Source organism: Drosophila willistoni (assembly GCF_018902025.1).
Source record: "Drosophila willistoni isolate 14030-0811.24 chromosome XL unlocalized genomic scaffold, UCI_dwil_1.1 Seg142, whole genome shotgun sequence".
Classification (NCBI taxonomy): domain Eukaryota; kingdom Metazoa; phylum Arthropoda; class Insecta; order Diptera; family Drosophilidae; genus Drosophila; species Drosophila willistoni.
In genome coordinates this window covers 3,776,478-3,797,873 of record NW_025814053.1, presented here as the reverse complement: position 1 = coordinate 3,797,873, position 21,396 = coordinate 3,776,478, and the positions used below count along the sequence as shown (strand labels likewise).

The following is a 21,396-nucleotide window of genomic DNA, read 5'->3' as shown; positions in this document are numbered from 1 at the left end:
TTGTATTAGTTTAGTTGTTTTTTTTTTTTTTCGTTTTTTTACTTTTCTCATTTTTTGTTTAATTTTATCACTCAATTTCTTCGTTGATCCTGGCGGCTTAAGCTATATATATATATATATATATATATAACCTATGTAATATATATTTATATATTTGGGGAGACAAAAAAATTATTAACTATTCAAAAAAAAAAAAAAAAATTAAAATAAAACGAATGGAAGTTATTAATTTAGATAATTTAACTTTCTCTGTGTGTCTTTTTGTTGTTTTTGAGAATGCAGCGCCCAGAATTTGTTTCACGTCCGATCTATATATGTCTCTCTATATATATATATACATATATATATACGCGTGTGTTTGTGTGTGTGTGTGTGTGTGATGTAAAGTGGTGTGTGTGTGGATATGTATGCATATTTAGCCATAGTTATGATCCTGCAACTGGGGCGAACTACTATCCCCGCTGCCACTGCCACCGCTGCCCCCTGAGGTGGTGGTGGTGGTTGTGGTATTGGTGGTGCTGCCGCCACAGTATTGGAACAGTAGATTCTACACCATGTTCGCATATTTATCCTGCGGCGACATGTAATCGAGGCTATTCTGCGAGAATGCCTGCGCCGAAACGGTCCCTGTGAAGGATGGCGATGGGGATAAACCGAAATTGGAGGCACTATAACCGGAATGCCCCATGTTATAGTTAACCTGATTCTGATTGCTAAAGTATTCCATTTGCGAGTAATAGCTGGGCGCCTGGGCATAGTTATTCGGATATTGTTGATACTGATTATGCCAGAAGTTGTAGGAGTCATGATTGGACATATAGGCGGCCGAATGGGCGGAATGATGGGCCGCCGATTGGGCCGATTGAGCGGCATGGGCGGCCGCTGCTGCCGATTGCGGTGACATTGGTGTAATGGGCGGAGAGGGTGTGGTTATGCTGCTGCTGCTATCCATGGGTGTGATATTGCCACCAGGCTGTAGCAGGCGGGGATTACTGCTGGCGGCTGCTGCTGCCGCCACACTACCATAAATGCTCTGATGATGATGATGATGGACAGATGACGATGATCCACCGCCGCCGCCGCCGCCACCGCCAACAAGGCTGCTGCCCATTTCGCCGCCGGCATCTTTCAATGTATCATAGTGGGCCACACCCACGCCAACACCAACTAGGCCACCGCCTACACCGCCCATTCCCAGATTACCGCCGCCGCCATTACCATTACCATTGCCATAGCCGCCGGCCAGATGCTCTTTCTTGCACACAATGCTCACAGGACTCACCGATGTGGCCGGTGTGGGTAGCAATGGTGAGGAATTCTGATGCGCTGCCGTTACATTCAATGCTGCTGCCGCCGCTGCCGCCGAGATGTGTCCACTGCCGCCGCCGCCGCTACTACTACTGCTCGATGTGGATCCACCGCTTGTGGTGGCCGATGCATTCAGGAAGGAACTATGATGTGATTTAATCGATTGCGCGGCTGCCACTGCAGCGGCACTTGCTGCCACTGCTGCTGCTGAGCTGCTGCCACCGACACCGCCGCCGCCGCCACCGCCGGCTCCTCCACCACCTGGCCCACTTGATGAGCCGCTGGCATTTGAGGCGGAGTTTTGATTTTGTTTCTGACTCGATTTGTTGCTGTGGTTGTGGCTATTGCTGTTGTTGTTGTTGTTGTTGTTGCTGCTGGCACTGTTGTGGTTGCTGTTGGAATTGTTGCTGCTATTATTATTGTTGTTGTTGTTGTTACTGTTGCTGCCGCTGCCGCGACTATTTGCCGAACTGCCACTGCAACTGGCATTGCTGCCGCTGGAATTTTTCGAGCTGCTTAAACTATTCGATTGCTGTTGCTGTTGCAATTGTTGCCGGCATTTGGCCCGACGATTTTTGAACCAAACCTGCAAGAAAACAAAATAAACAATTGATTAAAATAAGGAGTCATCACGTGGTTTATAAGACTATACTACAAATCTTAATCTCATAAAGCGAGACTTGGAGCTTAATATAATATATTTAAGCTCTTAACTATTCAATATGTATTTGTTTTACTTTAACAATCGCAAATACCTTAAAAAAAAGTAAATCTCTAATATTTACTGTGAAATTGTTAAAATTGATTGGAAATGCACTCGGTAGAGAAATCGATGCACTTTCTAAGAAACAACAACAAGTAATATGAATTTCTTGAATTAAAATCTATTTAACTAGACCGCAATTCAACAACAACAACACTCAAGTGTATATATATTTGTTTAATCAAGTGTGTGTGTGTGGGTGTGTGGGTGTGGGTTTGCAAGTATTTTATCTATGGGGCGTGTGCCTGGCCAACGGCTGCAATTTTCCCACATCAATTAGTTTTCTGGGCGAGCAATGAATAAATTATATATCCATACGCATTGATAGAAGAAAAGTGAAGAGAGAGGGAAGGTGTGGGGGGGGATAAGAGGCTGGAGGGTGATAGCTCAGAACTCAACACAACAAGTGCAAAAAGTCACGCGCTGTGCAGACGAATGACTATGACGACGGGCCCAACAAAATAAAGTTACATCAACAGCCGGCGGCGGTCGAAAAAATTGACTCGATTATATTGTCACTCGTTATAAGGCTGTTTCCGCATTTCCACACAAGAGCAAGAGAGATGCTTAAAGGAGGAACAGGGGGGGGGCGGAGGCGGAGGACACAACAATAAACAGGCCATAAAGCGGCACAGTCGAGCGCAAGGAATTCACTTAGCCTTGTTTGTTATGCTTAAGGGGCTGCAAACAATCCGCTAAGTGCAGAGAAGGACGAAGCGAGAAGAAAAAAAGAAATGAAATGGGAAGCCACCCACCCACCCACCACCCTCCTCTCCCCACCCACCGACCCGACCCACTCGTTCTCAAACCCTCGAAAAATGTTATTTCAGTGATTTGTTATTTGGGGTTGGTGTTGCTTGCTAATGGCTTGTGCTTTGGTAAACAGCAGAATTTATTACCGAACCCGAATCCAAAAATCTTTACCCCACCACCACCGCCCTCAAGCACCCCCCTTCAACCCACTGCACTCGCCACTCCGGTTACCGCCTACGAAGTTAACACTTGCCACGCGGCGACTGCGGCCACTCGAGCGTTTCATTGCCGCCACAACCCAAATCAAGTCATGACCAAAGGGGCTAGGAAGGGGGGGCGGGGAAATCTTTTGGGCTCGTCCTGTCGTCCTTTCGACCTTCGTTCCTTCCTTCCTTCCTGCCTTCCTGCCTGACTGCTTGCCTGCCTTTCTTCATCCACTTGACGCAAAAAAAAAAAGAGCATTAAACAAGGCGTATCAAATTTCATTATTTGTCAGCACACACACACACCACGCCCCCCTCTACCCGCCCACCCTTTTCTTCTTCGGTTTCTTTTTTTTTTTTGAGAATCTTGTTTTTGAAAATTCAATTTCAATTTCCAATTGAATTTTGCATTTTAACCAAAAGGAACAGAGAGAGAGAGAGAGAGAGAGAGTGAGGGAGAAGGGGGAAGAGGGGAGAGAAGAGACTTCCCTTTGTCATTTAACTTTGTTTTCAGTTTTTTTTTTATTTCATCTTTGATATCGTTTAATGAACTGCTGCTTCAATTTATCAAATCTTGGGAATTTTTTGTTCGATTTTTATTTTTACGTTTTGCAAATTTTAGCAGAAATCTAAATAATAACAACAACAACAACAAAGAGCCATCTAATGAACGATAAAATACAATAAAAAAAAATACAACAAAAAGAAAAGCAAGAAGATTGAAAGGAAAATATAAACTTCAAAGCGTTTTTTTTTCATTTTACGTTTGAGCATTTTGCGGTTGTGTAATTATGTCAAGCGGCCCCTCACCCCCCTTATCCACCTACCTCTCCGCACACTCACTCGTGGTGGAGAGGGGGGGAATCACCAAATAGCTGAATAGCTAAAAAATCTCTTCATTAATCTTAAATTGATGTTAATTTTCTCAAAGAGACATTGTTAGCAAAAAAACGGGGACAACAAGAAGAAACAAATAAAAAAAAATCCATTTATCAGCAAATATTGCAAGGAAATTTCCAAAACCAAAGAACCGAAAGAATTGAAAGAATTGACAGAACTTTCAAAAAGAAAGCAAATTTAGCAAATTTAGCAAAAAATTTAGCAAAAAATTGCAAAATTTTTATAAAGTTAACTTCACACAAAGATCAAAATTTAATATTAAAATAAGTAAAAATATATTTAAATCTTTGTCGAGTTTCAATTATAAAATAGATAAAACATAAAATATCTAAAGTTTAATAATTTAATGAGAGAATAGATTCTAATATTTTGTCTATTTGTTTTAATTGAAACTCGACAAAGATTTAAAATTTTTAAATTTAAATGATTTAATTTTAGGGCAAAATTTGTAGTCTTAAAAAAAAAATATTTTGTTAAGCCCTTTGAATGACTTTTAACTTGAAATTGCAAAAAAAAAAAAGAATTTCATTTTATTTTCAAAAATTATGCGCACGTTTGCATAAATCGTTTTTTCTCTCGCTCTCTTTATTGCTCACCCTATATATATATATATGTGTATCTTTCTATCTCCCATTTTGGAAAAAGTGTGGAAATTGTTAATCCGCAATGGGAAAATTAATTTTATAAAACAGCTGTGCGTGTTACATACAACAGGACAGTCTCCCCTCTCTCTCTCTCTCTCTCTCACACACACACTTATACTCTCAGCTTTTGGTGACAACGAGACAAATCCTTTCACAAAAGGAAGAAGAGAGAGTGAGATGAAGGGGGGAGGGGAACAATAAATCGAAGGGAAAATGGAAAACGTATAGAAAAAGAGTTTAGTAACAGAGAAGTTTTTAGGTGCTTGAACCCCCGAGAAAAAAGGGGACAGAGATTTGATTTGATTCAACCCCCGAGACGGTCGAAATCGAACAGCTGAAACGCTGAAAACGATGGAGGTGAAAGAGGTGACACAAAGGCACAACTACTACCCATATAGCATATATAGTTATACCCCTTACATAACTCCCTGCTCCCTGTTTTCTACCCGTCGAGGCACAAGCAATGCTTCTGTTTTTTTTTTTCGTTTTCGTTCTTTTTTCCTTGTGTGTATGATTTATGATTGCGATGGCAGCCGTCGTTGTTGTTGTTGTTCAGACCTAGGTCTTTTGCCTAGTATCCTGAAGTCCTTGCACAACGAATGAAAACATTAGGGCGTAAATGTTTGCTCTGTTCTGGTGCAGATAAGCTGCGTAAAATTATTACGTTATTTGTATTGGTTGCAATCAACGACACCCACCAAACGTACCACCGGTTCCAACCAACCCTAGAAGCGCCCATAAAGATGCCTATCATTCAATTAATATTTACCCAGACCTCTCCTCTCTCACTCCTCCCCACCCCCCTCGCCTTGTGGCTTGTCGTTAATTTTTTTTTGCCATTTGTAAAAAGAAAAAAAAAAACAAGAACGAAATGATTATTTATGCGTAGTGCGATGGAGCCACACACAAAAATTGTGCCGTATTATGTGTATACATACATATATATGTATATATGTATATGTACATGTGTGTGGGTGTTTGGTGGCTCGGTGGGTTAAGGTGGAGCCTCCACAACTAGTTTTCTGCTAATTGAGTTGCTTGGCTGGCTTCCTTCAAAATGCCAGACACGACAATTTCAATTTCTATTCGTGTTTTTCTTTACAATATACAAATGTATGTATATCTGTGTGTGTGTGTGTGTATGTGTGTGTGTGTGTATTGTAATTTAATATACAACGCTGTGCCCCATGTTGTTGCATCACCATTCCCTTCTACTCTCTTCACACACCGCCACCAAACACATGCCCCACCAATACAGTGGAGCAGAATTCAAAATTAACAAATCAAAGTTTCCCGTTTTAACTAAAATATCTTTTTCCAATTGATTATGTAGATTAAAAGCCTAAGAAATTCGGAAATAAATGTTTTGGCGAATCTTATTTTTCATATGACCTATAGGACAAGTCAATTTCTTTGTGGTTAAAATAAAATTCTCCTTCTAAAGAGGCGCTAACCCTAGAGCTCAGATTTATATCAATTTTGAAGTTCATTCTTCATTTAATCCAATTTAGAGTTGAAATTAAAAACTGCATTGTTCTTAGATATGCCAAACCACTGTGCACAAAAACTATGCACATCGGTCTAATGCTAGGAGAGAGACAATGAGACAATGAGACAAGCTAGTAACAAGATGCCTTATAAAAAACAGAGACACATACAGAGAAAAAGAAAGCACAAGAAAAAAAACAAAAAAAAATCTATACAATTGTCAGTGGGTATGCATTTCCATTTTCATTTCCATTTCCATTTGTTGGAATCAATTGTGTAAAAAACGTAAGGTTTGAGTATGTCTGGTCAAGCACACACACACACAGACATAGACACTATCTAAATAGTGTAAGTCATTCATGTCCAATGGGCATATGCAAGTTGTCGTTGTCGTTGTCCTTGCTGGCCCCCTTCTTAACTATTTTTACTGTACGGGACGTGTCGTTTTTCAGTTGCCGTTGCCGTTGCCGTTGCCGTTGCCCGTGCCCGTGCCCCTGTCTATGCCCATGTTCATGTTCTTGCCCCGGCCACTGCAGGGGCTTCTGTTGCCAATGTCACGTCCTTAAATTACATGCATGCATGTTGTAGAGAAAGACCAAAGCCAAAACGAAGAATATACAAACAAAATCGATGCAATTTTCCATCGGAAGAAAAATAAGAAAATCATGTTGCGGCTGTGTTTGCCAAAGACATTAGGCGACACAATAATAATAATGATCGTCAGTCAGAGAGACAGACAGACAGAGAGAGTGAGTGAGTGAGCGAGTGAGATCTTTTTGCTTCGATCTCTTCATTGTTATTGATCATTTGGCAGTTTGGCCAACGGCGCTAGATCTGGGTCTCCCACCCCCCTCTTGCTCTCCCTGGGTCTAACTCAATCTGTCTCTTTGCTATTTGCTTAGGCCCCGTGCCCCTGTCAACACACACAACACCTAAACAAACATTGGCCTATGCATATATATACATCCTGGCGTATCCTTTTTGCACTTTTACTTTTCGAGAAAATTGAGTTATATCTTGGCCGCAGATGTGTGTGTGTGTGTGTGTGTGTGTGTGTGATAATAAAAGAAATTGAAAGCAAAAAAAAAAAAAAAAGGAAAAATTAGTGCAAATTATGCGAACGTTAATGCCTTGTGTAAACTCAAATGACACAAGAGGGCGGAGTTGAAAATGCTTTAAGCAAATAAATGAATAAAGGCAAGACACATTTTCCACACACACACACACACGCGAGCAGGGAGAAAGACAAATTTGTGATGTTGAAAATATGCTACCAGTTTTTCTTATTTGCATAGAGATTTTCCATAGATTTTGCTGCCTTATTTTTTTGGGGGAAAAAAAGTCATTTTAAATCTGCCGCGAACTTTCTATTACTTATTTTGTGTGTGTGTGTGTACAACTCCCCCACGACAAACCCAGACACCAACTCTCATCCCTCTTATCCGAATCATCCTTCCTACTATAGCACACATGTATCTCGGTGGCAGCAATCTGTTTAGAGCTGCTCGTAATTTGTTTGTTTTATGGATTTTCCTTCGATATACGACCATATGCTTAATTAAACAATCATACATATAGACAAACAGACAGGCAGGCAGACAGACAGACAGACAGACGGACAAGTATATGACCCAACTAGGCGAGAGAGAAAAGAGCTTTTCTTTGACTTTTCCACAGTTAAGCCGGCAATGTGTGGTGTTAACAGAAAGTCAGTAGAGGAAAAATTCAAACTCATTCAAATGAAAAGTGATTACCACCAAAAAAAAGAAGCTAAAACACAACAAACAAAATGTTCCAATCAAATTGCCATTAAAAATGGTTTAAAAATGTCCAAAGGAAAAATTATGGGCAGGATAGTTAAGTTTTCTAATAAGTGAATGTGTTTAGATGACAAATTAATGGCAAAGACTTAACGAATTAAGTGGATTTCAAAAAAATATATTCAATTCACAAGTGCTAAAAATTTAAATTATTACCATTCGACCTCTTTAACTAATTGAAGCAGAAATCAAATATCAGTGGGAATTGGTTAAAATGTGGCATTAACATTTATAGCCTAATATTAAAATTCATGATATTTTAATATCCAATTAAAAAGCATCTATAAATTGGCTATTTATCTTAAAATAGTATATAGAAAGTTTACATTGACTAGGCCAAACGTTTTGTGTGTGTTTACATTGGTTTCTGTTGTTCAGGCACATTACAAAAGAATATATTTCTGTTCGACTTTGTTCAAAGTCTGATAATCGGATCTAACAACTTTTCATAGTCTGCTTTTTGGGATAATTGAAGTCGGTGATTAAATATTAAGTAGCAAGAGAATTATGGTACTAACCTGTACTCTCGATTCGGGCAGATTGATCTTTAGGGCAACTTCTTCGCGCATAAATATATCGGGATAGCGAGTTTTACCAAATAATGCCTCCAGTACATCCAATTGGGCACGTGTAAATGTGGTTCTTTCGCGTCGCTGTTTACGTGTGTTGACGCCTAAATTAAGGATGCGTAATAGAGAGAGGGTGGAAGGGAGAGAGAAAGAGAGATATTTAATATTAACATTTTTCCATACGTATGTATATATGTATGTACATATATTTGCCTAGAAAGTAACGAAAACAAAAATTGTGCTAAAAGTTGCTTTAATTAACATGAGTGAGAGGAAAAAGTTTTTCCCAGTTTTCCCAAGCCAAGCCTTAACCGTTATTTTGGTACGTTTTTGCTTCTTTGGATGAGTAACAACCCCCGAAAATGTGTGGTTTGCTACCCCTAAAAAAAGCAACCCCTAGGCACATACACACACACACAGACACAGCAGCCGCCCCATTGAGTGGCAAGAGATTTGGTAGGTAGGCAAAAGATGTGTACATAAAAGGACTGGTATATAAGTATATATGTAATCTATATAGACATTATATGTATGTATATAGCTATATACATGATGCGTGTGCGTATGTGTGCGTGCGCGCGTGTATGTGTGTGTGTGTGTGTGTTAAGCCGCAGCATTGTTTATTTTGCCCTGTGCGAGCACCCTGGCCCCTGCTCCTCCCTCTGCTGCTGTTGCTGCTGCTGCTACCGATTCAAGTCAATGTTGTTGCTGTTGATGGTTGTTGTTGTTCTTGGTGCTTGTGTCCTGTCCCATATACACTCACTCGAAGGAGAGAGAGACACCCTTTTTCTCCCCCTTACATGCTATTTCTCCCCTCCTCCTACTATCCACTAATTTTCTGTTCTGCTCACACTTCCTCTCTCTCTCTGAGCCTTTGGCTTTTCTTTGGCAATGTGTGTCTCTTTCTCTCTCTCTCTCTCTCTCTCTCTCTCTATCGCTCTGCCCCTTGTGTTTCACTCTGCTGCTGTCTGTCTCTATCTCTCTATCAAAAATTAATGAGTTAGTCATTTTGGTCATGAATTTATAAATTGAATAAAACTTCACTTCACAAATTTGACTGGCTTTTGCTTTTGCCTTTGCAGCTGCTTCTCATTTTCGATTTTAGTTTTTTTTTTTTGATATTTCAAAATGGTTGCCAAATGGTTGTTTTTTTTTTATTATATCGACATTTCGATTTGTTTTTGTTTTTGTTGTTGTTGTTATTGTTGATCGGTTAAACCAAATTAATTGCATTCTATTTATAGTGTCCCTCTCCTCTACCTGAAAGTCTACACGAGTTCAAGGTGAAGTTATGTGATCGAAAAATTGTAACTGCAGATTTTCCCCAAATTGTATAATGATCGGACAATTGCACAAACTTTGTAGCTTATATAAACGATCTGAACACAATAGTTTCCTATACCAAGAAATGTTTAAAAGAAATTCTTTTTTTTTTTTTTTGAACAAATTGATTACGTCTTCTCTTCTTTGGTCTTAACTTATGTTGTTGTCGTTTCTTTGCTTTTTCTGGGCTTCTTTCTGCTCGTTTGCCTTCAGATTTGTATTTTTGTTTGTATTGGTTTGTTGTTGTTGTTTTTTTGAGAAACTGGAACTCATTATTCATTTTCGGTTTTGGCCTTTTTGACAATTTAACTGATAATGATGCAATCGCTTTGGCTTTCGTTCGCAATGGCCAAATGGTTCCCAGCCTCTGTTCCACCGCCCTCCAAACCTCAAGCAAGGTGAGGGGAGGTGAGGTGAGATGAGACGAGGCAGAAGCATTTTGTGCAACAATTTGCTTACTCTGCGCCATGCAAATTGAGTTATCATCAGTTTTTTTCCATCATTTATCACATTTATCAGAGACAACTTTTAGCTGAAAATTTTTTTTTGTGTTTCTTTTCGTTTTTATGTTTTTTTTTGTTTTTTGTAAATTTTTTCTTACGTGAGATTTACCAAAATTGTTGGACGATATTTACCCCACATACCTTGGGAGAACCCAACAGCCTCCAGACCATGTGGCAGACCGAAGGGACCCAATGACGGCATCGGCATACCCGGCGGCAATGGGCCATGAGGCACCGAATGGTGCGGATGTGGCCCACCATAGCTATGCGGATGTGGCCCCAAATCACCCGATTTGAGAAATCCCGCAGCCATCAAGGCTTCCGTTGAATGGAGCGCCACGTTGATGCTGTTTGACACTAGATTCTGTTCTAAATAATCAATTTTGTGAGCTTAATACTTGAAACCTTCTGAACCTTCTTCTTCTCTTGTGTTTTTCAATCGGACAGTGGGTCCAATAAAAAACAATTTGTTGATATTTGATTTCAGCTCTTTAAGTTTATCTGCAAATAGATGGAGAGAAAAAAAATGTGTTAATTTTATTTGAAAACAGTTTTTCCTTTTTTTTTTTTTATTATTTTTTGTTGCATTTAATTTGCAAAAACAACAAAAATCAAGTTCTCAAGCAAGCAATTTAAATGCTAATTTCATATATTGAGTATGGATAATTGTTTAAACATTTGCATATGTTATATATGTACATATCATGTTAATCAATCAATTGCAATTATATTCGATTTGTGATCAGTTATTATATGTAGTTATTACCACTCGGCACTTCGTTTAGCACTGTGAATTGCTGTGTTTGGAGTGAATAATTCTTTGAACTCTTGCCACAAACAATCAATTACCATCTAAGAGCTAAGCAAATAGAGACATGGGCTTATAAGGAGAGCAAAGGTAAGTAAAAGTAAAGCCCAAATCGCCTACCTTCTTCACCAACTAATCTATGTATGTGTCTGTCTGTCTGTCTGTCTGTCTATCTCTTTTGCTCTAGACTAATCCAGACGTATTGGCCTATTATGTAAAGTTCTAATCTACCATCTAGACATATAGGATCCTGGCATCATCTACCATCACCATCTTGTCGTCGTTGTCGGTTGTCGTGTTACCCAATCCCGCTAGGAACTAATAACGCCCATTGCGGTATATGAAAAACTTTGGCTCTATGCGGTTTAAAGATCTTTGATCTGCGCTTAGCCACAGGATTAGGTTCAGACACTTACTAAGGAAGGTAAAAGAACACACACACACACACAGAGGGAGACAGAGACAGAGACAGAGATAGGGAGAGAGAGAGAGAGAGAGAGAGAGAGAGGGACACCGACTATGCCAGGACACACATGATGATGACAATGGTTCTGAGCATTAAGATTAGGTCCATAGACCTGAACCTCGGATTAATACTCTACATACGAGTTAGCAAACTCTTTTGTCTTTCTCTCCTCCTCCTGCTCCTACTCTTCTTATTTCTCATTTTTTTTTTTTTTTGTTTCGTGCGAAAAAAAAATTAGCACTATCCGTAAAAGACAAAAAGAAGCGGGAGAAAAATGAAAAGAGAGAGAGAGAGCAATTGCGGGATTAGCACGAACACCTCGAACAGAACCGTCGACTCTTCTGACTTGAAATTGAAAACCCTAAATGGATATGCAAGTTGCCCATATCCATCCATCCTATATCCACACCCAGGCATAATTTGTCACCACAAATATATGCACATACATACATATATATATTGAACTACTGGCTGCAGATACAAAAATTCCTTTGAGCAAATTTGTTTTGTTTTGTCATGTCGTTTTCATGGCTCAATGCATTCGAAACAAAAACCAAAAAAAAAGACAAAACACAAAATATACATAGGTATATATATACATATACTTATGTGTAAAGAGAAACACGGAAAAATGCAGCCAACAAAACCGAAATGGAAACCAGCAAAAACAAATACCCACAGCCACAGCGACCCCGATATAACCAATGAGGTTCATGATGATAATAATGCTGCTGATGATGCTGCTGATGATGAGGCCGGGATGACCGACCGTACCAGCAACAAAACAAAATAAAATCAGACCCAAATTACATGCTCACGCGCACACGCAAATTAATAACACATCTGGCTCGAATCGGGAAGAAACTGAGCCCAAAGTAAAAGGGATAAGGCCCGAGAGAGATGGAGAGCAGCAAGCCAGAAAGTGATGGGAACAAAAAGGATGCCCACTTGAGGAGTTGTCACCACAAAAAAATAAACAAAACTTTAGTCACAAAGTGCGACTAGACTTAAGTACAAAGCATTTAAGCACAGACTTTAGAAGCACTTTAGGTTAACTATCTATTATAAATGCCAACTAATATTTGTGATTCGAATCTTGAGATAAAAGTTAAATATAATTTTTGAACTAATGTTTGTTAGTTTTTTAAATTATTGATTATAGAACTGAATTATATATAGAACTATGAACTTCTGAACCGATTTCCTGGCCTTTATAAACTTTTTAACATTTTTAGCATAGAAGATGGAATAATAAAAAAAGGATGTCATTCCTTTTCTTTGTTACATTAAACACATTTTTTCTGCGTTTCTAGAAATAGAAACTTTATAAATAAATTTTCTGAAAAATGCCTCTTCATGCTAGATCAAATAGTTTTTAGCTTTTTATCGCTAAAGAAATTTTCAAGAAATTTCTCAAAATTATAATTTTGCAAAATTTAAAGATTTTGACATATTTTTTAGTAAATCGGATGACTTCTTTTGCGCCACGTTGTAGTTTCGTGATTTTTTCATTATCAAAAATTATGACTAATTCTACAGATGCAAAAAAAAATGTTTTTCAGTCATTAAAAAGAAAGATTTTGAACAATTTTTCAAAGGCAAAATTAATGTTAATAAAAGTTTTTAAAGAACGCTTGTTTTTATGATGGGTTTGATGGGATATTAGTTTTCGAACAATCTTTCAAAGAACTAATAGAAGAGTTGCTATTTCTACAATTTTGAGATAAACTATGTCCCTATGTCTTATTCTTTTGTCTTTTTCATAGCATTTCAAAGACATTTATAAAGAAATTTATATCTAAAACCAAACTAAAAGGCTTAAAAACGTTACTTTGGAAAACAATTTTGAATATCTGTGTAAATTTTTGTAGTATTTGATGGGTTTGATCTTACAGTACGTTGCTCAAGCTAACCATTTCTAACTCAAGACCTATAGAGTACATATGTATATATATCCTGTATATAACAACATCTTTAGCATCTGCTTTTAGTTGGACATTTTGTTTTTTTTTTTGCCAAATGTGTCACCCCAGTGGAAGAAAAAAACGAAAAAATATCTACGTGATTTTGTTGTCTTTTGCTGCTGCCGCCGACGCCACCGACGCCGTCGCCTCCATTGATTATGAAAAATCATGGCAAATGGCAAGAAGAGACGAAAACCCGAAAAAAACAAACCCCGAAAAAAAGGCCCCGCTGGCTTTTTTTGCTTTTTTGTTGTTCAGTTTCGTGTGTCCATTGTGAGATGGTGATGAATTCTGCTCCTAAGGCGAAAAAAAAAAACCAAACCGAACCAAACCAAATGAAACGGCCAAATCATTTCGTCTCAACATTTATCACGTACACGCACTTTCATTAAAAATTCATTCGGCAATTCTTGATACGATGATATTCGTTACCATTTCAGATATCTCCATTTCACTTTCAGTTTCTGTTTCTGTTTCCGGGGGTGGACACTATGACTCGGTGTTAATGTCTCCTCTCTGTATGTGTGTGGGTGTGTGCGTGTGTGTGTAATTACGGTCAAAATAATATTTAGTTATGTATGTTTTTCTTCTCTCACTGTTTGTTGGATTTCTTCGACTGCAATTTGAAGGTAAACAGCCTTAGGAAAATAAACATATCAGAGCTACCGAAGTTTTTGACCAGCAAGCACCCGCATCTAACGAGGCAACAAATTGAAGAAAACAGTAGTCCAAATGGGAGACAAGCTCCCTCTTTCCATCTCTCTTTCTCTCTCTCTCTCTCTCTCTTTCTGTATCTCTGTCTCCTTCTATTTATTTTGGCTGTGAAGATTTGTTTTGATTTCTTTGAGTTTAGACCCTGGGAATGGAAATCTTCAAACTAAAAACCTTCTATGTATTAGCCATGAACACATGAGAGTATCGATTTTTTCTTTGTCTCTCTCTCTCTATTTTTTCTCGGTGTCTCTGTTTTTTTTTTATATATTTTTTTTTTTTTGTTGTTGGCTACTGTTCATTCATGGGAATATTTTATGGTTTTTTTTTTATTTTTCGAACTTTGTTAAACGTTTTTTTCTTACATATATTTTGGCAATGTTGATTAATGATTTCTAGAAAGCTAACAACAAATTGTTGTTGCTGTTGTTCTTTCCCCTCATTTCATCATCGTCATCATCATCATCATCATCATCATATCTTAAAACAGATTTAGATAAACCGAGTGCAACCGGCTGTCAAAAGTGTTCACTTGTCAGACTGGCCTATTAGTTGGCTTAACCAGCTTCAACTACCACTTGAGGTCTCAACCTCTATAACAACTTCATTTACAGTGTTGAACAAGTAAATTGGAATTGGAATTGCAATTCATAAACATATACACATGTATTGGTAAGAACTTTTGTCTCTATATGCAATATATATTCATTGGTTTTTCACTTCAAAGTTTTTAGTTAATAGTTGATACTTTTAAGAACTCTTATCGAACCAAATTTTGGGTAAAATTTGTTACCAACCTTCTGTGGATACTATTGATAGAACTGATCAAATTGTTTTTCAAAAGGACCTAAACAAAGTTCCACCTAACTTGACCATAAACACAAAATGTATGTTCTATAATATTATTTATGTTTTCTTAAAGTTTTGTTTCAAACTATTGTTGTTAAGTGTAGCACAAGAATTGTGTTGGTAAGTGTCTTAGTCTATGTGTCTGCGTGTATTTCTCAGGCTCATTTACATAGTTAGCCAGCCAGGCAGCTACTGGAATATGCTACTACAGACCCCGAGCCCGACGCCGACTTCGACTTCGACTTTGACTCCATCAACATCTGCAGTAACCAACAGAGCAGTAACCAGTAACCAGCTCCCAGATCTGGCCTAGCATAATAAGCTTGTCTGTTGAAAATAATGCAACTTAATAAACGCAACAAAGAACGCAAAAAGCAAAACGCGAATGCGAATACGAATGCGGCACATCTAGGCACGTCCCGTGTAAGGAAAAAGAAAAAAAGAGAAAAAACTAAAAAAAAAAAAAACTGAAAAGAAACTACTACTACAACACATATGAAAAACTTTTCTCTGATGTCTTTTGGACTACTCTCTACGCAAATGCATTTTGACATTTAAATTTGCAATTTTCGCATAAAATTATATTATATCTACGATCACTTCTTAATTTTTTCTACTCTTCTCTCTCACTCTGTCTCTCTGTGGATATTGGTGAAAATGCAACCTTGCCTGGACCCAACCTGCCTGTTGCTAATGACAATGATGAATATAATGATGATGATCATCATAATGATGATGATGATGATGATGTGCACAATTCCAGCTACCTGACTTGATATGTACACGGCGTTGACGTTGACGTTTGCTGAAGTTTAATTAAGCAACGTGCCAAATAATTGAAAAAGTGTGAAGATTTGACAAGTTTAAGACGCATTAAAACATATATACATACATACACACACACATATGTACTTATGCACATATATAAGGTTGTAGTATCTATGCAATTGGCCTAGAAACTGGCTGTATTTTTAATTACATTTTTTTTACTGTATTAAAATATTTAATCAAATTGACACTTGAGCAGCGGCAATGTTAATTAATAGATGTGTCCAACAATTGTTGATAAATTGCAACTAATAATAATAATAATTATAATAATATTAATAATAAGGAAAGCCACTTTAAAAGATAAGATAATTAAAGGTAGATTTCCATAACTTTGCTAACTTGGTAAGCAATTCGAGATTGAGGTGAGGCAATTTGTACAGCAATTAACAATTTGCTATGGAGTAATATACCAAACTGGAATAACAAAATATAATTTCAACTTGTTATAAGATCTCACAAGTATATAGAACTGAAATTGGTTAACAATTTCGTCTATCTGAAGAAGATGAAATGTCATTCTATAAACGATCTATTATGAAGTTTTTATGCTTCACTCAAAGAGAACGAGAAACGATCATCGAAATCAAATGATCTTCTTCATAAGATATGATTCCACAAGTGAAGTAAACATTTAAGAGTACTAAAGAATTATATAATGGACTATGTCCATTGGGTTATCGATATCAAGACCAACTCTTGAGACCAGAATTAATAATTCTGCTATAGAAAATTTTGTGAATAATTTTAACTAATTGTGAAAAGTTTTAAACTTGAATTATGTACCATGAAATTAATATTATTTGAATTTGATTTTATTATTATATTATATTGGTGTTTTTATTTATTTGCTGAATGAATATATATGTTGCCTTCGTGTGTTTGTGTGTGTGTGTGTGTGTGTGTGTGTGTGTGCGTTTTGAGGTGTTTCTACAAATGATTGCATCATAGTAAACAATAAAATAAATCAATAATAGAAGAGTAATAAAGCAAAGAGGCCCAGAGGACAGAAAGAAATACAGACATTGGGAATGGAGTGGTGAGGAGAGGGGGAACAGGGACAAAGTCGAAGTCGAAGTCGGAGTCGAAGTCGGGTCATAACAACAACTTCAACTTATTATTTGACGCATTGTCAATGTGATCTTGATAACTGGCCGGTTTGGTACGGGTTTTTGGGATCTCGAATCCGAGCGGGAGTCTGAGTGATTTCTATTTAAATGGCTTTGTCAACGAAATTTGAGACACCAGCAATAACAACAACAATAACAACAACAACAAGACGAAACTAAAAAGTACAGACACGTAATGAGCAAAGAGTGAAGAGAGATAAAAATTAATAATACAAATAATTGGAAAAGTAGAAAAAAAAAAAACAAAAACAAAATCATTCAAAAAATTGAAATGAAACCTCACTTAAGGCGAGGCGACGCCAAGGCGTCACAAGAGATTGACAAAAGAGACGAAACAAAAACCAAAAACCAAAAAAAAAAAAACCAAAAAAACACAAAAAAAAGGCAAAAAAAAAGGCAGAAAAAATATATGGATTGGTTGGATGTTGGGGCGTGCTTCGATCTAGGTCTGTGTCTGTCTCCATATAACTCCCGAGTCAGAGCCAAAAGATAAGCTATCAGAAAATGTTGCCAGGCAATCTTGACTTCAATTCGATTCAATTCCAATTCAATTCATAAATTGAAGCTCAAGTAACGGATGTAAGTTTTTTTTGACTGACTGACTGACTGACTGAATGAATGTAAAAGAATGAATGAATTCACGTATCGAAACGTATCCAAAGTAGTCTAATCCAATGAGTGGGTGTTATTCCAGGGCATGTCACCTAAAAGACGAGACAGGCTTCCAGACTGAGTATCTTTGCATCTTTCGCCCATCGAGTTGGATACAGAGAGGCACAGACAAATAGAGACTAGAAGAACTACTAACAGCAACAACAAAAACTGAATATACAAAAAAAAACGTAGAAGAAGTCTTCAAACAAATTGCCTTGCATATTAATTTTCTTTTTTTTTCATATATGCAAATTAATAATATTTATATGTGGGGAGAAGAGAGAGCGAGAAAGAATAACTTAAAATCGAAAGAGCATTTTTATTCAGATGTTTTAATTTATAGCCGCCGCTTTGAAATTAGCTACAACAACAACAATCACCGCAGACCTTATCGAAAAATGTGTGAATAATGTGAACTGATCTGAACTCCAACTATAATAATACACATATACATTTACATATATCTATATTTGTTGTTGTTGTTGGATGCTGAGGAGTCTGGGGGTATCCCATTTGGTGTTCTATTGTCTTTTATCTTAGACGGTGTGTTATTTTGTTCTCCTCCTCTTTAAAAGGTTTTTAGGTTTCTTAGTCTTTAGTCTTCTCTTGGTTTTTTTTTTTTAGGTAGCAGCTCATAACTCGAGCAATATCTGGCTTTTGAAAATATATGTTGAATGTTTTGCCTAATTAGCCCTCTTTGCCTACCAGAAGGCGGTTTTAATATGCCCCATTAAAATTATGAACAGAAGACACTCAGAAGAAGTAGAAAGAAAAAAAACCACATAGATTTCTCACATCCCATTCTCAAAATCTCATATACCCAAAAACTCTAGTCTATTAGTCATTCGTAGGTAGATATTAGGGAATTTCCTGTACAATGATAGTAGTGAGAAAACTATGGAATGATCAGAAAACAAATTTATATAAAGTTTCTGAAGAAAGTTCCTATGATGACTTGGTCTTTTATTTCATTTGCCAAATATTCTCAAAAACTTAGTTAAAAACATTTAGGGATATCTAAATGTATCTTTAAGCTGACATATGTATACCAAATAATTTGTCACACATGTTGAAATAACATTTTCTATCTCAACTCGATGAGTTCAAAATAACATGGAATTTCAGTAAATTTCCTTGATGAGACTAAAATATTTTCAAAACAAATTCCATAATGGCAGTGGGGAAGGTCTATATAGATCTACATATATAGGTATGATGGCGATCCTTTAGGGGCTTAGTTTCTGTTGTTTGATGGCAAGAGTTTGGTGCATTCGATTTAGTTAGCTTAGCCTAAGTCATATGTATGTATTTGATTAGATAATGTCTCTAGTTGATATAATCCTTGATTGTTTGTCTTTTAAATTGTTATTTACTCCTTTTTTTTTACTCGGGGATACTTTTTTCTTGTTTTTATTTGGTTTTACACAATTCTTCTCGTTGACACTCACCGAAAAAAAAATGAAACACATTAACCAAAACGAACAAGTTAAGCAATTTGCCAGTCACTGAACGTTTATATTCCAATTCAACTATATAGATGAGTTATATAGTGTGATATATAGTGTATGATATATATTGATTATCGATTATGGAGGTGTGTGTGTGCGGCGCGTGTGAGTGTTGCGGGTGTGAGTGTTTGGAGTGTGTGTGTATGCATGTAGCTGTAGATCCTTATTTTCGGTTTTGACACTTTGTAACACCATAAAAAAAGCTATACACACACGATTTTTTTTGGTTTTTTCTGTATATTGAATTATTGATATTTTTCTTCAACTTTATAGTATTGTATATATATACTTGTGTGTGTGTGTGTGATGGTGTTTGGATGTTTTGGTTTCTTGGTTTTTGCGACGGCAATCGACGCGACGAAATATCGTTGTATTATAACGGTGAAACGTTGCGTTTTCTTGAGTTTGCGTTGCGTTGCGTTGCGATCGCCGGAAACGCTAACGATATTCGGTGAGACTGACGAGAGAGACGACAGAGAGACACGCACAAACAACAATCCGAGCGGCACGAATGTTAGTTTGGAACTGATTTTCGTGACACCTTCGAACGGCCAAAAGCAACGGCTAACGAACACAGCAGAGCAGAGCCAGCCGTAGCCAAAAACGTATATGTGGATGAGCGACGTGCGGTAAACGAAAAAAGTCGTTCGACCAGTCCCAGTCCCAGTTCCACCACAAAACGACGACGACAAACCCGAACCGGTCGTCGGCATCACAAATGCACTTCCGTGTGGGTGCGAGCAGGATGGGTAGATTTTTAGCAATGGCTGCCGCTGCCTCTATCATCGCAGATGCCTGCAAAAGAGCGAGATGGCTGCAATGTAGCTTGTGCAAAAGTAGCTGTGTATATAGTGGGATACATATACACAGCCAAGCATAAAATGTACTAGCTATCTTTCTCTAACTTCTCTCATAGTCCACTGTGTGTTAGAGGGAGTGAAGTATATAGCACATGATTGCTGTATTTACTTATGTGTTGTTGCTGCCTTACGGTGCGTATATGCGTCTCTTTGTGAGTATGTGTGTGGGTGTGTGTGTGTGAGTGTGAGTGTGTGTGTTTGATTGAAAGTGTGTGCCGTCTGTAACCACACCCCCGGAGTCGGTTCAACAACTTTTAGCCATATCTTTCTATATAAATTTTCTTTGCCAGCAATGAAATTTTAATGAAAATGCCAGCAACCCAAATATACGAAAAGAAAAAAAAAGGGAGAGAAGAAAGCAACAAAAAGAAAAACAATAAAAAAAAACGCCAGAAAAAGTATCCAAACGAACGACAGCAAAATAAACGAACGAAGAAAAACTAAAACAAGGCAAAAATTTCCAAACCGAAGGTTTCTTTACCAACAAAAATTGTCATGCACAACAAACAAGGAGTGTGTTGTGTGTGTGTGTATGCCGCCCATTTTCATGCTCCCTCCTAACATCCCACCCATCCATCCATTGTCACCTCCACTTGCCCAACAGAGTGGGCGATGGACGCATCCTAGATACATATATGCACATTCAGATTGAGTTGCCCCACGAAGGCAAAATCATTCACTCTACACGCTGAAAGCGAAAGCGCCACACAGAAAAAGGGAGACAAAATTTCACAGCTGACTTACCCAAAATGTATCCAATTAAATAGTCACAAAGTAATACACAATTTTCTTAAATAAAAGTTAATAAATTTATATTATTTAAACTTATTCTGAAGGAGAGACTTTACTTTATACAATAAACAGTTATAGCAACTGAGAGAGAGACTTTAGTGTATAATAAAAAGTTATAGCAACTGGCAACTGTTTCAATGCCAGACAAGATTGAAATTTTCGATATTTCAATATTTCAAAAGTGAAGTAAAAAACCCACGTGCCTTATATTAAAAATTTAGCATCCCAGACGAAATGTTTTCCAAACTGCAAAAGTTGACTTATTACCCATACATTTCAAAAATGCACAATGAAAATACGTATTTCAATATTCAAATGAGTTCCTAATACTCTTTATAATATTTTCAGATTTTTAATAATATTTTCAAATTTTTATTAGAGGCAAAATAATAATGTTCCCAATTTTTGTACTACATTTAATTCAAAGTCCGTTCAAGCCAATATTAATTCAACTAATTTTGCTTTGAATCTTAAATTAATGACGCAATTATGAATGATTTATTGACAAAAAAAAAAAAGGAAGGGAGAAAGGGAAAAAAAACCAAATAGGTA

The 21,396-nt window shown here is 37.3% G+C and overlaps 1 protein-coding gene across 2 annotated transcripts; it reads right to left on the bottom strand.

Moving 5' to 3' along the window:
* Positions 1 to 470: 470 nt before the first annotated feature.
* On the bottom strand, positions 471 to 20,972 carry LOC6653114 (homeotic protein ocelliless). 2 transcript variants are annotated; one of them, XM_047011574.1, is made up of 4 exons: positions 20,797 to 20,972; positions 10,416 to 10,775; positions 8,398 to 8,552; positions 471 to 1,894 (listed from the first exon to the last, which is right to left on the bottom strand). In XM_047011574.1, the coding sequence occupies exons 2-4, from the start codon at positions 10,585 to 10,587 to the stop codon at positions 548 to 550; spliced, it is 1,674 nt and encodes a 557-aa protein (XP_046867530.1). In that variant the 5' UTR covers positions 10,588 to 10,775; positions 20,797 to 20,972; the 3' UTR covers positions 471 to 547. The 2 variants fall into 2 exon arrangements, with proteins under 2 accessions (XP_046867530.1, XP_046867529.1); XM_047011573.1 differs by having other exon boundaries at positions 10,407 to 10,775; positions 20,797 to 20,971.
* Positions 20,973 to 21,396: the final 424 nt, after the last annotated feature.

Coding starts and splice junctions, on each gene's coding strand:
- LOC6653114 (XM_047011573.1), bottom strand. CDS start 10,587: ATGGCTGCGGGATTTCTCAAATCGGGTGATTTGGGGCCACATCCGCAT. Junction 8,553..10,406: donor GTTCTCCCAAGGTATGTGGG/GTAAATATCGTC, acceptor TCCTTAATTTAG/GCGTCAACACACGTAAACAG. Junction 1,895..8,397: donor TGCCCGAATCGAGAGTACAG/GTTAGTACCATA, acceptor GTTTTCTTGCAG/GTTTGGTTCAAAAATCGTCG.